Source organism: Puma concolor, chromosome B1, assembly GCF_028749965.1.
Source record: "Puma concolor isolate L17-30 chromosome B1, mPumCon1.1.hap2, whole genome shotgun sequence".
Taxonomy (NCBI): domain Eukaryota; kingdom Metazoa; phylum Chordata; class Mammalia; order Carnivora; family Felidae; genus Puma; species Puma concolor.
This window is the reverse complement of record NC_141670.1, coordinates 43,317,470-43,336,403: the sequence shown is the minus strand read 5'-3', so window position 1 is coordinate 43,336,403 and position 18,934 is coordinate 43,317,470. Positions and strand designations below refer to the sequence as shown.

Here is an 18,934-nt window from a genome sequence, read left to right as displayed (position 1 = left end):
AATATGTAGATTGCTTTGGGTAGTATCAACATTTTAACAATATTTGTTATTCCTATCCAGGAGCATGGAATCTTTTTCCATTTTTTTTGTGTCTTCTTCAATTTCTTTCATAAGCTTTCTATAGTTTTCAGTGTATAGATTTTTCGTCTTTTTGGTTAGATTTATTCCGAGGTATTTTATGGATTTCGTGCAACTGTAAATGGATCCCAGAATGGTGGAAATCCTTAGATAGCAATTAATAAGTGGGGTGAATAAAACAGACATTGATGGGGTTGAAACAAAGGTGTTTTCTTAATGCTTGTTTATTTTTGAGAGAGAAAGAGAGAATGCAAGCAGGGAATGGGAAAAGAGAGGGGTAGAGAGAATCCAAAGTGGGATCTGCACTGATGGCACAGACCCCTCCGTGGGACTTGAACTCACGAGCTATGAGATCATGAACTGAGCCAAAGTCTATCACTTAACTGACTGAGCCACCCAGGTGCTCCAAAACGAAGGCTTTAATACCGCACTACCAGAGGTGGGGTAAACAAAAGGGACCTCCTGCTGGTCCCCCAATATTGAAGTTCCTGAACAAGCTCATTATATTTTTCTCAGTTTGGAAAATTTTAAAAAGCATTAAGGTGGAGATTACAATGAGAAACAAGACCAGAAATCACTTGTGCTTGTGGTAGTGGTTAAGCAGGTTGATTGAGTTAAAGATGGACAAAAGGGCCTGAATCCCTCGGCTTGATTTCTCACTAAGGATGTCTCCCAAAGACTTGTTCACAAGAATGGGTAAAATGGTCAGGAAATGAGGGGGAGAAATTTCCAAGACTCCTTGATACAGAAACCCTAGGGAGTGTGGTACCCAAAACACATTGGTGAAGTCTTGATGTGAGCTAAAATAGATTGGGAGAACATAAAAATATGAGGGCTGATAAGATTATGAAATTGGTATACATAAAAACTTTATGTGAAATGGTTGCATCTCTTTTACCTGATGCTATTATGGAGATGAACATTGTATCTGAGGGGAATGTAACCCATACTTGGTTTTATAAAACAGAAGGGTATAAATCTGCCCTTCAAGCAATATTAACTGAACATGCTAGATAGGAATTAGTGAGATGGTCTGAGCCCAAATATTGGAATGTTGTTAGAGACAAATTCTCTGTGTAATAGTCCTATGTGGCATCTAGACTGGGGCTTCGTTCTTTCAGGCATCTAATACCATCAAGCTAAGACAGTATCATCTCTGGTTTAGTCCCTTTTGAGCTGTTAATGTAATATTGGATTTCTCTCATTAAATAACCCAATTATTCATTCCTCTATCCTTTACAATTATTCCCCTTCTTTCCATTTGCACACAAATTGTTCCAGCTTTGGAAGGTACATTAAGCTTGGTTACTGTGCTGATCTAGCTTGCAGGCAACAATGCTAGTCTATCTAGAAAGTCCTTTCCCCTCAGTTCACTCTTGTTCACAGAGGCTACGATTAAAAAGGTACAGAACTAGTGGACTATCTTTACCCACAGGCAATATAGTTGCATTTATGGTTAGCCTAAATTTTGCCAGATGGGGTAAAGGTACATTCTTCCCCATCAAGGCCTTTCAGAATTCTGGTATAAAGACAACATATAGTTTTGGTTTCTTACTTAGGAATTATGCTTGTTCCTTGCCTTGTATTTGCAGACTTGGATACACTAGAAAAACAGAGAAATCTACCAAGAGGGGGCACTCTTTTTAGCCTCACTCATGTTGAATGTGAGCATACCCACATGAAGGTGTGTAAGACCTCATGCCTTTATCTCCCTCCATTTTAGACAATGTTTCCAATTCTTTATCAAACTAGTAGTCTGAGGAGAATATCTCTCTGCCCATAGTTTTGACATTATAGACTGTAAAATGTGTTTCTTGGTCTAAACAAGTGATGGTCAACAATTCAAATTGGTGAAAAAGTTCTGTTTCAGGTTTTGTTTTTGTTTTTGTTTCCTAATAGCACTCTGAGCATTTGAATCTACCACCAAGCAAGCAAACCCCAGGCCAGAGTCTATCTCTGTTAGGACCCATGTGTAGCTTCCCAGGGCTACCAGCATCAGTCCCACTTGTTGGATATGATCAGGACCTTCCCACCAGGGAACCTGCCACATATCCATCTTCAGTCTTTGTCTCTTTTAGTGACAGACAGAAGAGCTCTTATTGGCATTTCGTGCCTCAGAGGTTGCAAGAAGAATGTGTCTGAATTCAGTCCATCTTTGCATTGCTGCAATATCCCTATATACCTTTATTTTGTGGACCCAGGTGGCCATCACAAGGAATCACATGGGAATATCTGATTATCAATTCAATCACCTTCTGAACTTGCAAGGGGATTCTGATGAGCATCAACATGTCCTACTTTAAGTCACTCCTCAAATCTCCATAGGGCCATGCCCCCATACAGGCATCCCTTTAATAGGTCAAGTTTCCATTGCCCTTGGACTCTGACCATAAGGCCAGGCCATTGGCTACTACTTATGAGTTAGTAGAAACCCCAAACCCAAACATAGACGCTTTTACCATTGTTTACTTCTTCCATCACTTCAAGGAAAACAATATGCAATTCAGCCCACTAAGGTGATTTGACTTTTGTACATTAATTTTACATTTTAATTTTTTTAGAGTTTATCTTGAGAGAGAGAGGAGAAAGAGCACGTGTGTGTATGCAAGAGGGGAATGGGCAGAGACAAAGAGAGAGAGAAGGAATCCCAAGCAGGCTCCCTGCTGTCAGCACAGAGCCCCACATAGGGCTCAAACTCATGAACCATGAGATTGTGACCTGAGTTGAAACCAAGAGTCGGACACTTAACTGACTGGGCCACCCAGGCACCCAGTATATATATTAATTTTATATCTTGCAACCTTGCTATAAATGTTAATTAGTTCTAGGAGGTTTTTTTTTTTATTATTTGGGATTTTATACATAGACCATCATGTCATCTGAGAACACAATAAGTACTATTTCTTCAAAATTTTTATAATTCTTATTTCCTTTTCTTGTCCTACTGTATTAGCTAAGACTTCCCTTTTTTAATTTATTTATTTGAATCCAAATTAGTTAATATACAGTGTAGTATTGGTTTCAGGAGTAGAACCAAGTGATCCATCACTTACATATAACAAAATATGCTACAGCTTTTTAGTCTGCAATGTATGGCTCTTGTTTATGCTGTTTTTTATTTAAATTTCTTTAATTTTCTTTGTCTGGGCCATCCTTGTGTCTTCAGTTTTGTTTTCAGCCAAAGCTTGTTTGCTTTGCAAACACTTGTCTTAACTTTCTGCTACTAGATTTTTATGTGCATTAGGGAACTCATTCAAACTTCAGGTCATTTTCAAGCTTAGCTTGTATTTTACCTTCCACCTGTATCTCTTGAATCTCCTCTGTGTTGTGCACAGGCTCCATCAGTTGAGGATACACTGATGGACATGTGAGTGTGTTGGGCCTGTTAAATTTATAGTTACTCCCTAGTTTGTTGCTTGTCATAAAAGTTCTGCTATCTCTGTACAGCAAGTCCTCCATGTTATCCTGATAAACTGATTGCCAGTGTAGTTGACAATACTCCAATGAATCAAGTAATCCCTTTCTTCCTCCTACATACTTGGGTGGGAGGAAGCTAATGGTTTTCACATCTTGCTGTGTCCTAGTTAAATTACCATGTTGACAGAGCTGGGACTGAAGAAATAAGAACAGCCTCAGGGAAGGATTACCACAAATTTACACTCTCGTTAATTGAAGTGGGTTTCATGAATAAATACTTTTTATTAGCTTTTGGCCGATTTACAGAGTACTGAAATGGTTGGTTTGACAGGTTTTGTCCACCTTTTTAGTTGCTTCTGGAGGAGAGAGAGGTTTTGTTGATCTCCTCTCTATACTATAGAATAATTAAAAGACTAACTCAAGCTATTTATTTATTTATTTATTTTACCAATGGTTTTCAGAAGTTTGATTATGATTGTCTTAAGTGTAAATTTCTTTACATTTATCCTTATTAAGGTTCATTTAGTTTCTTATATCTGAGTGTAAGCTTTTTTCACCCTGGTACAGAAATTTGGGGTCATAATTTTTCAAATATCTTTTCTGCACATTCTTTCTTTCTAATTTTCATTTGAACCACCCATTACATGCTTGCAGGAATGATTATCTCACTAACCTACAATGGTGAATCTCATGTGTTTTCCTTATGTCAAAGATCATAGTTGTATATTATTACCTGATGAAAATATGTAATTTTATAGTAATCTTTCATGACCAGAAAAATAAATCATTGTGACCACTGCTTTTTGTCATCTTTTTTTCGAGGATTAACAATTATTTTAGAGATTGTCTCTACTGTTGCATCCAGAATTTATATCCAAATCTCTTATCTCATCACACATAAAAATGTACATATTTTTATCTTTCCAGAAATTACTTTCAATATAAGATAACTGTAAATTAAGGGTTATCAGTCCCTGATAGTTGGCAATGTTATTATCAAATTCCCATGGATTCCCATAGATGTTTTCACATGGATTCTTTAACATGTAACCCAAACTTTATTTATACAAAATTAAATACATTATCTTCATGCTGTGTCCATCCTTCAATTATTTTTGCAAAGTAGATATATTATCATTACCCATTCTTCGTGTGCCAAATATAATGACCATATCAATGACCATCATGCCTTATTCATTGTTATTCATAAAAACATAATAATGCAACAACTCATCTTCTCTTTATTGTTTATTTCAGGTCCTTATAATTAAGGTAATTGTTTTCCAATGAATAGTTTCATTCAGACTCATATTATCAAATCCATTCTCCATGGTGTTGCTTTATTGGACTTTCTGAAATGTGGATCTCAATACTATTGCCTTACCAGACACTTAACATGTTTGTATAGGGAATAATGAATGAATGAATGATTGAATCAACAAATATGACACTTGCCTTAATTTATGCAAATAAGAGAAAATATAAAAATTTACTTCATCAGTCAAGATATGATTTATTATTAGTTCCATTTATATTTTGTCATATGTATTTTCCAAATTTCATTCAGAATGACCACCCTATGCTATAGCTGTTTTTTAAGTCTACAAAATTTTTAATAATATAAAATGCAAATCTTTTATGTAGTGTTTATTCTTCCATATTTTAATTTGTTTTGAATTCTTGCTATGGCATTTATTGAAAATTGAATACTATCTTCTAACTTATTTAACTAAGATGTTGAAAACTGAGTATCTGAGAAAATATTACAAATATTGTGTAATACTAATTTCATTAAAGTCACTATTCAAGATAGCCCTTTTAATTACTCAGGTGATCATGAAAGATTAGACTCAGCATTACATTTCTTTAACTATTTAATAAAACAACATCTATTTTTGTTTTAAAAGTTTTATTTCTACTCACCAGATTTCTGAACATTTCCATCATCAATACTTCCCCCTGGTGAACCAATCTGGAATTCACAATATGGAGGCCTATGGCCAGGAAAACAATGACAATTACCCAAATTATTACATATCTGAAACAAACAAACAAATAGAAATTTGTTAGTTTTTATATCTTACGTACATATTCAAAAGAATAAAATTAATTTTCCTAAGTTTATTAATACTGTATGAGAAATAGGTTGGAAAAAATAGTGAAAATTTTGATAGCATAATGGTCAAGGACAAAATTACTACTTACGACCTTCATATATTGACTTTCTGATACATGCTTTGCCTTCCCCAATCATTTTTATTAAATGAGATTCAATATATTATGGCCATCGTATTCACAACATTGGGTGAATTTAGAATTTTTCAAAAATATTATATCATTTAGTTATTTTGTAAACATTTGCTGCCACCACTTTCACATTTCCTATTTCTACACTTTAATTTCTATACAAAATATGACAATTAAATTACCAACAATTGACTTGGCCATTTTAATTTCTTATCCTATTCATCTTTCCAAAATTTTACTTTAATGATAAGCCGTTTGCATTTCATTTTAAGTGAACATATTTTCCAAAATAAAATAAAATAGATGCAAAAATATTAAAAATGAAAAACAAGTAAAACTTATGATCAACTCACACCTCTAACAGTTTACATCTATGGAGTTTATATGTTATTTGTGCTTTTACACTTAATAGTTTAGTATTTTCATTTTGAAGTAAAACAAGTAAATACAATTTTATGAAATTCAAATACTTAAAATGCATAAAACTAAGAGTTTTCACCCACTAATTAAGTTCCACTCACCACTGCTAAGAATTTTCTGTATTTCCTTCCTATTCCTGTATCATGGTCTATTTCTTCTTTCAGTTTTGTTAATATTTCATTTATATATTCAAGATTTTGGAATTTGGATGCATTTCTATTATAATTTTTGTAACTTTTTGATGACTTGACTCTTTTATCATTATATAATAACTTTCTTGTCTTTTTTGACAATCTTTTACTTAAGGCATATTTTCTCTGATAGAGGTATAGCCACACTACTGTCTTTTGATTACCATTTGCATGGAAAATCTCTTTCCATTCCTTAATATTCAACCTATGTGTGTCCTTAAAAGTAAAGTAAATTGCTGTATACTGCCCAGTATATCATTTGATGTTGTTTTTTAATAAAAATGCAATAAACTTATATTTAAAGTAATTATGGGTTAGTAAGAATTTACTATTGCCTTTGTTCCCCTTGTTTACTGGTGGTTCCTTTGTTCTGTTTTCCCTCTCTTGCTGTGCTCCTTTGTAACTTGATTTTTTAAAAAATACTCTTATGCTTTGATTACTTTGTCTTTATCTTTTGTGCGTCTACTACAATTTTTTATAGGTGGGTCTGATGAAGCTTACATAAAATATTTTATAGATATAATAGTTTATTTTAAGCTGATAACAACCAAAATTTGACCTTATACAAATAATTCTACACTTTAATTTCTCCTTCCCCCACATTTTGTATAATTGATGTCACAACCTCCATCATTTCATGTGATGTATTAACACATTTTTGTATCTAGTTAATTTCAAAACTTTTGTCTGTTAACTTTTATTTTTTATTTTTTTAAATGCTCGTTTATTTATCTTTGAAAGAGAGAGGGCACGGGGCACCTGGGTGGTTCAGTCGGTTAAGCGGCCGACTTCGGCTCAGGTCATGATCTCGCGGTCCATGAGTTCGAGCCCCACATCGGGCTCTGTGCTCACGGCTCAGAGCCTGGAACCTGTTTCGGATTCTGTGTCTCCCTCTCTCTGACCCTCCCCCGTTCATGCTCTGTCTCTCTCTGTCTCAAAAATAAATAAACGTTAAAAAAAATTAAAAAAAAAAAAAAAAAAAAGAAAGAGAGAGGGCACAAACGGGGGTTGGGGTAGAAAAAGAGGGAGACAGGGAATCCAAAGCAGGCCCCAGGCTTCCAACTGTCAGTTCCTAGCCTGACCTGGGTCTCAGACTCACAAACTGTGAGATCGTGACCTAAGCCAAAGTCAAACACTTAACCGACTGAGCCACCCAGGCACCTCTTAACTTTTATACCAGAGTTTAAAGTGATTTACATGCTAACATTACAATATTACAGTATTCTGAATTTGAATATATTTTAATTTTTACAGTGACTTTTATACTTTTACACGTTTTCATGTTGTTAGTGTCCTTTTCATCAACTTGAAGAACTCCTTTTTGCATTTCAGAAAAAGAGAATATATGAAGAAATAACTACTAAAAACTTCCCAAATTCAATGAAAAATGTGAATATATCCAGAAGCTCACAAACTTCAAATAAAATGAACTCAGAGACTCACTCTGGTACATATCATAATCAAACTTAAAAGCCAAAGGCAAAGAGAAAATTTTGAAAGCAGGAAGGGAAGTAAGTTGTCACGTACAAGGGATCTTAAATAAGACTATCAGCAGCTTTCTCATGAGAAATTTGGAAACCAGCAGGCAGATGGCGGATATATTTAGAGTGCTAATAGAAAAACAACAACAACAAAACCTGTCAACCAAGAATCCTATATTTAGCAAAACTGTCCTTCAAAAGTAAGGGAGAATTTAAATAATTCCCAAATAAATACTAAGGAATTCATTATTACCATAGCAGCCCTGCAAGAAATGGTCAAAGAAGTATGGCAGGGTAATTTGAAAGGCCAGTATATTACAATTTAAAGCTATGTGAAGAAATAAAGATCTCAAAAAAGGTAAATACATGTGCATTTTTAAAAGCTGAAATTGTTGTAAAAATTGTAACTCTACTTTTGGTTTCTACATGATAAGAAACTAATAGATTAAAAAAACAATTATTAGTCTAGAAGCTAGTATTATTATAATCTTGGATTGTAGCTTCACATTTTGTTTCTACACAATTTAAGAGACTAATGAGCTTAAAATAATTATTAGTTTATGTTTTGGGATCCAAAGTAAAATGATTTAATTTGTGAGATCAACAAATAATAGGGGTGACAACAGTACAATAAAGAAGCAAAGTTTATATATGTTCTTAAAGTTAAACTTGTATAAATTCAAATGAGAGTGTTATAACTTTAGTACATTAAATATATCCCCAATGCAGTTTCACAAAGAAACTGCTATCAAATATACATGAAAGGAAAAGAAGATGGAATTTAAACATTTCAGTACAAAAAAATCAAGTGAACACAAAAGAATATAGTAATATAAATAAAAAGCTATAAGGTGTATCAAAAATAAACAGCAAAGTAACAAAGTCACTGTTTATCCATAATTACTTTAACTGTAAATAAATTAAACTTTAAATAAAAAGACATAAATTGGCAAAACAGATTAAAAAAACACATGATTTAACTATATGCTGTTTATAAGAGACTTAATTTAGATCCAAAGACAAATAAATTGAAAGTGAAAGGATGGAAAAGATATTTCATGCAAAAGTAACTGAAAGAGAACAGAGGTCATTATACTAATATCAGACACAATAGACTTTAAAAAGTTTACAAAAGACAAAGAATGATATGATATGTTAAAAAAGATTCAATACAGCAAAAAGATATAGCAATTATAAATATTTATACACTTAGTACCAGACCTTCAAAATATATTAGGCAAAAACTGATAGAATGTAAAGGAGAAATAAGCAGTTCTATAAGAGTTGACATTATGATTCCATAATGGGACTCAGCATTGACAACCAAGGCTTCAGATTGGATTTTAAACAGTGGCAGTAACTAGATCACCCTTGGTAAATGGGATTCCACCTTGTTTAACCCATGCATAATCTCCATAGCTGCTTGTCCATAGCTGCCACAATAACTAGTTTGTGTGAATGTGTCAGCATTTGGGTGGGCAATGGAGACTGGCAAATGTTAACCGAATAATTTTGTCTGTTTTTACTTTTGTGGCTGATCCTTCTGGTAAGAGTTAACATTCTAAGTGAAATTGTCATGAATTATGGTTCCTCCCATATGTTCATCCGCATGATCTCCTTAACCCTGATTTTTCAATCTTTCTCTTTTTTTGTCTTTTGACTAGCTGGCCAAGGAATTTACTATAGCTTACAAGTCAGTGTATATTTTAACATCAATCTCTTTCTCTCTTCAACACAATATTATGATTAGCTGAACTACCAGAATTTCTACCCATAGGGAAGATTTATCATCACCAAAGTCTTTTAAGCTCATTCCTCACTGTGGCTGTAGGAAAGCCGTTATTTATTTTTGACTTGTACCCACACACCAAGCCATCCATCTGTACATCAGGCTTTGGCATTGCTGATCTATCAGCTAGTCATAGAGAATCTTTCATGTATTCATAGGTGAAACTAGGGAGAAGTACCAATGCAAGACCAGAGAATTATATGGGAGTTTGGCCTACTTATTCTTTCATTCCTTTGGTTAGGCTCTTGCTTGATTCCGGATATACCACTTCAATCTTATAATGAATGCATTATTTCAGATTTTACAAAATTTGTGACTTGGAAATCTTGGCAGAACAATTAGTTGTTGTTTCATGGTCAGAACTTCTTTCTCAGAGTGTAATAATACACCAGCAGGTATTTTTCCAAAAATGAAGAATTATCTACTGGAAATGGCATGGTTTCATTCCAAAAACCTGGGGTATACATTGTTATTCTTATATTAAAGCATAGAAGCATAATTCAGCATCTTTCCCCACCCCTGAAAGCACTAATACCATTTAATCTGGGTAATAGGACTGAAGCAATAGGGCTTGCATTTACCAGTCTGAGTCAGCTTCAAGGACCTCACCTACTATCTTCCCTACAGAAAGCTGCTAGCCTTTCATATCACTTGATATATGGCTTGCAACAATATTTTCAGGTATATAATAGGCTGTTACTAGAATCTGAGGAAACCCAATAGTTGTCGTACTTCCATCTTAATAGTGGAAAATGTAAAACAAAATAATATGTCCTTTTCTTCAAAGGAGATGGCCTGACATGACATAAACAACTGGACTCCTAATCATTTATTAACGTACAAGCCACTGAATATCCTTAGCATTTAGTTTTCATCCTCTGGAGCACATATGTCTTATAGATACCTACAAAGTGCTAGCTATTTTTGCTTATCTGGTCCATTAGCATGATATCATTGATAGAGATAAGCACTGTGATATTCTCCAGATGTCCAAATAATACAGATATTGTTTGATTACTCTCGAAAAAGGATGGGAAAATTAACCTAGTCCTGGGAAAAACTAAAATGTATATTGTTATTCACTCCATGTGAATATGATAACTATCAGATGATTTTTTTTCTAATAAAGATGAACTGGAACAGATTTGTCTGATGAATAGCCACACACCATATACCATATCTTAATCTTTGGTAAAGACAACACATCTGGCACAATTACTGCAAATGTAAATACAACACTTTTGAGTTTGAGGATCCTATTATCATCCTTCAAGATATGCCTGGTTTTGTAGAGACTAGAGTAGTAACTTAAATGGAGATATTGTGGGGGCCACTAACTTTATATCTGCTGTATTTTAAAGGTGACAATAATCCAAGCCATTTACACCAGGATGTGATATTGTTTTTGGTTTTATATTTTATCCGTCTAGGGAAGTTTCAGAGGCCTCCACTTGTATTTACCCATAAGACAGTTTGACACCACACATCAAAAGTTCTAGGTGGCAGTTTTGCCAAGCAGTATATATATAAATTCCAAACATACACATAAGGAGGGGGGAAATAGCCACTGGGTGAGTCCTAAGACCCAATATATCCTAGGAAAGAATTCCATTTATTATCTGATCCCTATATGTCCATGTCCTAAAAAAGGGAAAGTGATGAGTTTTCAGGTTTATGAGTATTTGTATCAGTTTGGACCTTGTGTCCAACAGTTCTCAAAATGTTTGGAGAACATTTACTTCAAAATATAGTTACATGAAGAAATGGCCATAGTTCTTGTCAAGAACAGGAAGAATCATCATCACATAACTATATTGTTTTGATCCTGTTGAGAACTTCGTATTTAAGATGCTGCTGCTTCTTTAGTTAGTGATTCATGGTCAAAAACCTTGCTCAGTTCCAGAAATGTGGCAAGAAATTGTGACATTTTATTGGGACAACTGCTTTCAGCTTCCTGATTATCCTTTGTTAATTACAATTCATTGGATAGATTGAACAGTACTTGTGTTGGCTGCATATTTTTCCCCAACAAGAAAGGTTTCCATAATTCTCTGAGGACCAGGCCCCTCTGGTTTGCCCTAGTATCTTGCCATTAATTATGATAATTTCTGATCATTATTGACTTCTATTGTCTCATGGTTCTGTCATCCCCATGGGTATCAATGAACCCAGATCTGTAATAGTATCTCCTACCATGAGCATAGACTACACTAAATTCCTAACCATTTCTAGTGCATTTTTAATTAAGTAAAATTAAGTAAATAAATGATATATCCTATGGACCTTCACGTGATGCACTGCCATTTTTAGGGTTAGGCCTTATATAGTATATCCAATTAGCATGCCCATTTATCTGAGGCTTATAATCTCTTCTTCTACCATAAATATTCTGGCATTTGTATTCATGTGGTATGAGCCATTTTTTCCCCATGGTTCTAGAAGACATCATAGAAGTGTATCTGCTACATCTATTGAGGATTTTGTCAGTGTCCTTATAAAGGTCCTTCAAATCAATAAACATTCTCTAGGTCAACCTTATATTCTAGTTCTTTCATAAAACAAACTCAGAATTCAGTTCATGACTACTGTTCTTGCCCCTATTGGGGCAAGTCTTGCATTTCCTTTGGAGTGTAATTGTTTTTGTTCCTTATCAGGCCCAGAACATCTCCAGTCAAATTATACTGTAATTCTTATTATTGGTATAGTGGCAGAAAGAAAAGTGGAAGAAAATTTTAGGGGGCATATGTTAATTTGCAAGTGCCAGACCTCTGTATAATCTTCTAGCAAGCAGGGAATTTCATCCCTTGACAGAAATAAATGAACCATTTCTGTAGGTTCAGATGAATCTGGAGATTTGAGATTTTGGGGGGATATCAATTCAGACAGCCACTTCCCACATATCAGAGTGTCATTACTTTCCAAGATTTTCTCATATATTGTCATAGAAGAACTTTTTTGTTGGAGGTTAGTTCTTTTTAATCAGTACATCATGTCTGATTGTCAATAATAAGTTACATGCCATGCTAAAAAAATCACAATTTGAAGAGACAGAGAAAGGTCTAGACCAGACACATATGCCAAAGATGTTGGAAGTATCAGACCAAGGATCTAAAGCAGCCATGATTAATGTGCTTAGGGAAAGTAGACAACATAAAAGAACAGATGGGTAATATAAGCAGTGAGATAGAAATTCTAAAAAAAAAATATTTTAAGTAATAGAAATCTAAAGCACTATATAGAAGACATGAATTCTTTTGATGGGCTCATCTCTATACAACCAAAGAAATAATCAGTGAGCTTGAGAAAATGACAATAAAAAAATTCCAAAACTTAAGTGCAAAGAGAAAAAATAATAAAAAGATACAACAGAATATCCAAGAACTGTGGGACAATTAAAAAATATATAAATGTCATGGGAATACCAGAAGGAGAAAAAAAGAAAAGGACAGAAAACTACTTGAAACAATATTGACACAATTTCCCCAAAGGTCCTATACATAAACTTCAGAGAATGTCAGGCAAGGCAAACATTTTTTTTTTTTTAATTTTTTTTTTCAACGTTTATTTATTTTTGGGACAGAGAGAGACAGAGCATGAACAGGGGAGGGGCAGAGAGAGAGGGAGACACAGAATCAGAAACAGGCTCCAGGCTCTGAGCCATCAGCCCAGAGCCCGACGCGGGGCTCGAACTCACGGACCGCGAGATCGTGACCTGGCTGAAGTCGGACGCTTAACCGACTGCGCCACCCAGGCGCCCCAAGGCAAACATTTTTAAAATGCATGTGGAAATAACATTCAAACTGCAGAAAATATAAAAAAATGAAGAGAATATCTTGAAAGAATCTAGAAAATAAAAAAAACTTTATCTACAGAAGAGCAAGGATGATAATTATGTTGTACTTTTCTTCAGAAATCATTGAAAGCAATAAGAGAAGGGAGCGAAATATTTAAATGCTGAAAAAAACCAAACAGCCACCTTGAATGTGTATCCATTAAAATTATACTTCAAAAAGAAGGAAAAATAAAGACTTTCTTAAACAAAAAAATTTCAGAAAATTTGTCACAAATATACCTGCTTTGCAAGAAATGCTTCAGAAAGGACTGATGTAGATTAGAAACTGAGACATATGTACAGAAGAAAGAGTAAAAGAGAAGGAATAAAGGAAGGTAAAATAAAATATTTTATTTTTCTTATTCTTTTTTTTTACAAAGTTTATTTATTTACTTATTTGAGATAGAGAGTATGAGCAGGGGAAGGGCAGAAAGAGAGAGAGACAGAGAGAGAGAGAGAGAAGGAACCCAAGTGGGGACAGAACAAAGGAACCATGAGATCATGACCTGAACCAAAACCAAGAGTCAGACACTTAACTAACTGAGCCACCCGGCACCCTTTCTTTCATGAATTTGACCAAACTTTTAAGAAAGAAATTATATCAATTATTTACAACCTCTTCCACAAAATGAGGCAGAAGGAACATTTGCAAACTCATTCTGAGGTCAGCATTATCACAATACCAAAACCAAAGACATTATAAGAAAAAACTACAGACCAATATCACTCATTAGCAAAAATGCAAAAATTCTCAAAAATATTAGCAAATCAAATTATAAAAGAATAATATATCACAATAAAATGGATTTTATTCTTGGTATACAGGTGAGGTTATCATTTGAAGATAAATGACTGTAAACTATCACACCATTAGGCTAAAAAGAAAAGTCATATGATTATATATCAATAGATTCAGAAAAAAGGACTTGACTAAACATATACAATATATGATTGAAAATCACCAATCCAGTAAGAAACGGGGAAATTTCTCAATACAAGGAAAATCTACAAAAATGCACAGATAACATCATACTTAATAATGAGAAACAGAAGACCTACATATAGCCAATATGTACCTGAAAAGATGCTCAATATTACTGATCATAAGAGAAATACAAATCAAAACCACAATGATATATTACCCACACATGCTAGAATGGTTATTATCAAAAAGATGTGAAATAACAAGTGTTGGTGAGGAAGAGGAGAATAGGGAACCCTCATGTTGGTGGGAATGCAAATTGGTGTAACTACTGTGGAAAACAGTATGGATGTTCTTCAAAAAATTAAAAATAGGAATACCATATGATCCAGTACTTCCACTTCTTCATATGTATCCAAAGAAACCAAATCACTAATTTTTAAAGATGTTAATTATGGCATTTTTTAAATACTAGTCAAAATATGGAAACAACCTAAGTGCTCATCTATGAATGAATGGATAAAAAGATGTTATATATCCTCACCAGCATCTGGAAAACAGTGTGGAGGTTCCTCAAAAAATTAAAAATAGATCTACCCTATGACCCAGCCGTAGCACTGCTAGGAATTTACCCAAGGGATACAGGAGTGCTGATACAAAAGGGCACTTGTACCCCAATGTTTATAGCGGCACTTTCAACAATAGCCAAATTATGGAAAGAGCCTAAATGTCCATCAATTGATGAATGGATAAAGAAATTGTGGTTTATATACACAATGGAATATTACGTGGCAATGAGAAAGAATGAAATGTGGCCTATTGTAGCAACGTGGAAGGAACTGGAGAGTGTTATGCTAAGTGAAATAAGTCATGCAAAGACAGATACCATATTTTTCCCTCTTATGTGGATCCTGAGAAACATAACAGAAGACTGTAGGGGAGGGGAAGGAAAAAAATGTTAGAGAGGGAGGGAGGCAAACCATAAGAGACTCTTAAAAACTGAGAATAAGCTAAGGGTTGATGGGGGGTGGGAGGGAGGAGAGGGTGGGTGATGGGCATTGAGGAGGGCACCTGTTGGGATGAGCACTGGGTGTTGTGGAAACCAATTTGACAATAAATTTCATATTAAAAAAAAGATGTTATATATATATATGAATACTATCAGCCATAAAAACAATGAAATATTGCCATTTGTGGCAACATGGATGGACCTTGAGGGCATTATGCAAAGTAAAATAAGTTAGAGACTAGAAGGCAAATACTAAATGATCTCACTTATAGATAGAATTTTTATTTTTTATTTTATTTTTTGTCTTAATACAGATGTTTATTTTTTATTTTTTTAATTTTAATATGAAATTTATTGTCAAATTGGTTTCCATACAACACCCCGTGCTCATCCCAACATAGATAGAATTTTTAAAAACAAACATATAAATACAGAAACAGATTGGTAGTTGCCACAGGTGGGGGGAGGGGGGATGATGGGTGAAATGAGTAAAGGTTGTCAAAGGTAAAGTCCCCAGTTATAATATAAATAAATTATGGAGATGTGATGTAAATATGATGAATATAGTTAATAATATTGTATTGAATATTTGAAAGTTACCAAGAGAGCAGATCTTGAAAGTCCTCAGCACAAGAAAAAAATTGTAATTATGTATGATGATGTATGTTAACTAGAATTATTGTAGTGATCACTTTACAATGCATACAAATATGAAATCACTAAATTATACACCTGGATTGTACCTCAATAAAAAAAAAGGCATACATAAGAATACATAACAGACTAGGGGAAAACCTAAGAAAAAAATAAATTGAAATAGAGTAAAACAAGAGACAAAGTTGAGGGAGAAAGAGGAAAAAAGAGCAAGTGGCAAGAAGAGGTAAGCCATGGGGTTCAGAGAAAAAAAAGAACTTATTTTGTGAGATTTCACTTGTGTGTTGAGGGTGGAGGGTCACAGATGAGAGGCTCCAATGTAAAATAATATGAAAGAAACTTATGAAGAATAGGAAAAAGGAATATTATTAGTGTTCCCTAGGTTTATAAATTGCATCTCCTTTATTGTTTTTCAGGAAGTAAATGTTTTTTATTATTTTTAATTTAGATAAGCTTATTTGAATGTGACTTTCTCTAAGGTTTGAATTCATTTTTAAATATACAGATAGGAAATTGCTCTACCTTATTTAGAATTTCACATTAATATAGCCTACTACATTGAAGAAATATAAGAAAAAATAGTGAGAATATAGCTAGAAGCTTTCCTGCTAAGATCAGGAACAAGGCAAGGATGTTTAGTCTTACTACTTTTCTCTTTCAACATTATACTTAAAGTCATACCTAATGGTTTTAGTCATAAAAATTTATGGTACCTAATGGTTTTAGTCATAAAACATATGACTTTATTCATACCTAAAGATTTTAAATATAAAACCTTAAGAACAGGAAATAAGAACAGGAAATAAAACATATAAAATTGGGGGAGAAAGAAATACAATTTTTTCTTCTCAGATGAGATGATTGTGTAAATTATCCCAAAGAATCGACAAAAAGAGATATATGAACCAATAAGTGATTATGTAAGGTAGCATAATGAAAGTTTAATTTATAAAAGTCAATTGTGTACTTATATATAACAATAAACAATTGGCATTTGCAATTAAAAACAATGCCATTTATATTAGCACCAGAAATAATTGGTTTCAAATTTTCAAGACCTGTATTATGAAAACTGCAAAAGTCTAATGTAACAAACTCAAAGATGTATAAAAATGGAGGCATATTCCATGTACATGGATATGAACATTCAATGTTTTTGAGATGTTAGATCTTCCACACTTGATCTATACATTCGATACATTCCCAAGAAAAATTCTAGTTGGTTATTTTCTGGTTATTGATAACTTATTTGGCAAACTAATGTTTATATGGAGAAGCAAAAGACCCAGAATAGCTAACATAATGCTGAAGAATAAAGAAGAACCATTTAACTACTTGACATGTATACATTTTTTTAAGGCTACAATAATCAAAACAAATTAATGGAATTAAATAGAGAAGATAGAATTAAACCCACATAAATATAATCAACTGATCTTTGATAATGGAACAAAGGCAGGTAGTTCAATGGAGAAAAAATCATCTTTCAGCAAATGGTGCTGGATATTCACATGCAAAAAGTTAGTACTTATTATTAATTTACTTAACTAAGTTACTAAGTACTTAGTTAACCTTTTATAAAAATTAGCTCAAATGGATCATAGATCTACATGTAAAATACAAAACGGTTAAACTTCTAGAGGATAAAATTGGAGAAAATCTCCATGACCCTGGATTTGGAGATAACTTTTTAGATACTTCAAAAGCATGTCATATGAAAGAAAGACATGGAATTGAATACTGAAAACTTTGTCTTTAACAACAGAGACCAGATTCAGGAATGCCCACCACTTACAGTCAATCAATAACTAATATTTTCAATATGATCTGCTGTTCTTTTCTTAACTTGTTGATATTCATATGTAGATTAATACTTTTCAGAGTAATAAAATTATAAATTGCTAGGGAGATTAATTGAAACCGAAGTATATACTCAAAAGAGTTGAAAAATTATCTTTACACAAAAACCTGTACATGGGTATTTAAGTAATTATATTCATAATTGCAAAATTTTGGAAGCAAACAATACGTCTTTCAGAGATGAATAAATAAACTCATATCCAGACATGAAGAAATCTTAAGTGTATGTTACTAAGTGAAAGAAGTCACTTTGAAAAGGCTTTATAACTATATAACTATATATACTATGTAACTATATAAGATTCTAGAAAAGGCTATATACTAACTATATAACATTCTGGAAGAGGCGAATCTATGGAGACAGTAACAAAATCAGTGCCTGCCATAGGTTGGGGCTGGGGGAGAGAAGAGGCACACAGAGGATTTTTTAAGCCAGTGAAAATTATTATTATAATGTGTATTATAATAATGGATTCATGTCATTTTACATTTGTCCAAAACCATAAAATATACAACACAAACAATGAACCCTAATGTAAACTCTCAGTAGTTTGGGTAATTATGATGTACCAGTGTAAGTTCGGCAATTGTAACAAATGTACACTTTTGATGCAGGAGGCTATGCTTATGTCAGGGAAAGAGACATATGGGAAAGTTCTATATTTTTCCCTCAGGTTTTCTGTGAACCTAAACCTGCTCTTAAAAATATTCTTATTAATTTTTTTAAAAAGTATATTATAGATGAAAAAAGAACAGGAGGGAGGGTTGGGAAGATGGCCGCATAGGAGGACGCTGGGCTCACCGTGTCCTGCTGATCACTTGGATTCCGCCTACACCTGCCTAAATAAACCAGAAAACCAGCAGAAGACAAGCAGAACAGATTCTCTGGAGCCAAGCACAGACGAGAGGCCCACGGAGAGGGTAGGAAAGGAGGAGAGGCGGTGCTCGCTACACGGACTGGCGGGAGGGGGGGGAGGGGGGCAGCCCGCCAGCCAAGCAGAGACCCCTAGTCTGGCTTGCAAAAGAGAAGGGGC

The 18,934-nt window shown here is 33.8% G+C and overlaps 1 protein-coding gene across 2 annotated transcripts in view; it reads right to left on the bottom strand.

Moving 5' to 3' along the window:
• The window catches only part of ADAM18 (ADAM metallopeptidase domain 18), a 145,840-nt gene that overhangs the window by 14,404 nt on the left and 112,502 nt on the right, over positions 1–18,934 (bottom strand). For both annotated transcript variants that reach the window (XM_086702895.1, XM_086702896.1), the window contains one exon: positions 5,419–5,533. In XM_086702895.1, the coding sequence (XP_086559021.1) occupies positions 5,419–5,533 (115 nt within the window). The remainder of the gene's footprint in view (positions 1–5,418; positions 5,534–18,934) is intronic.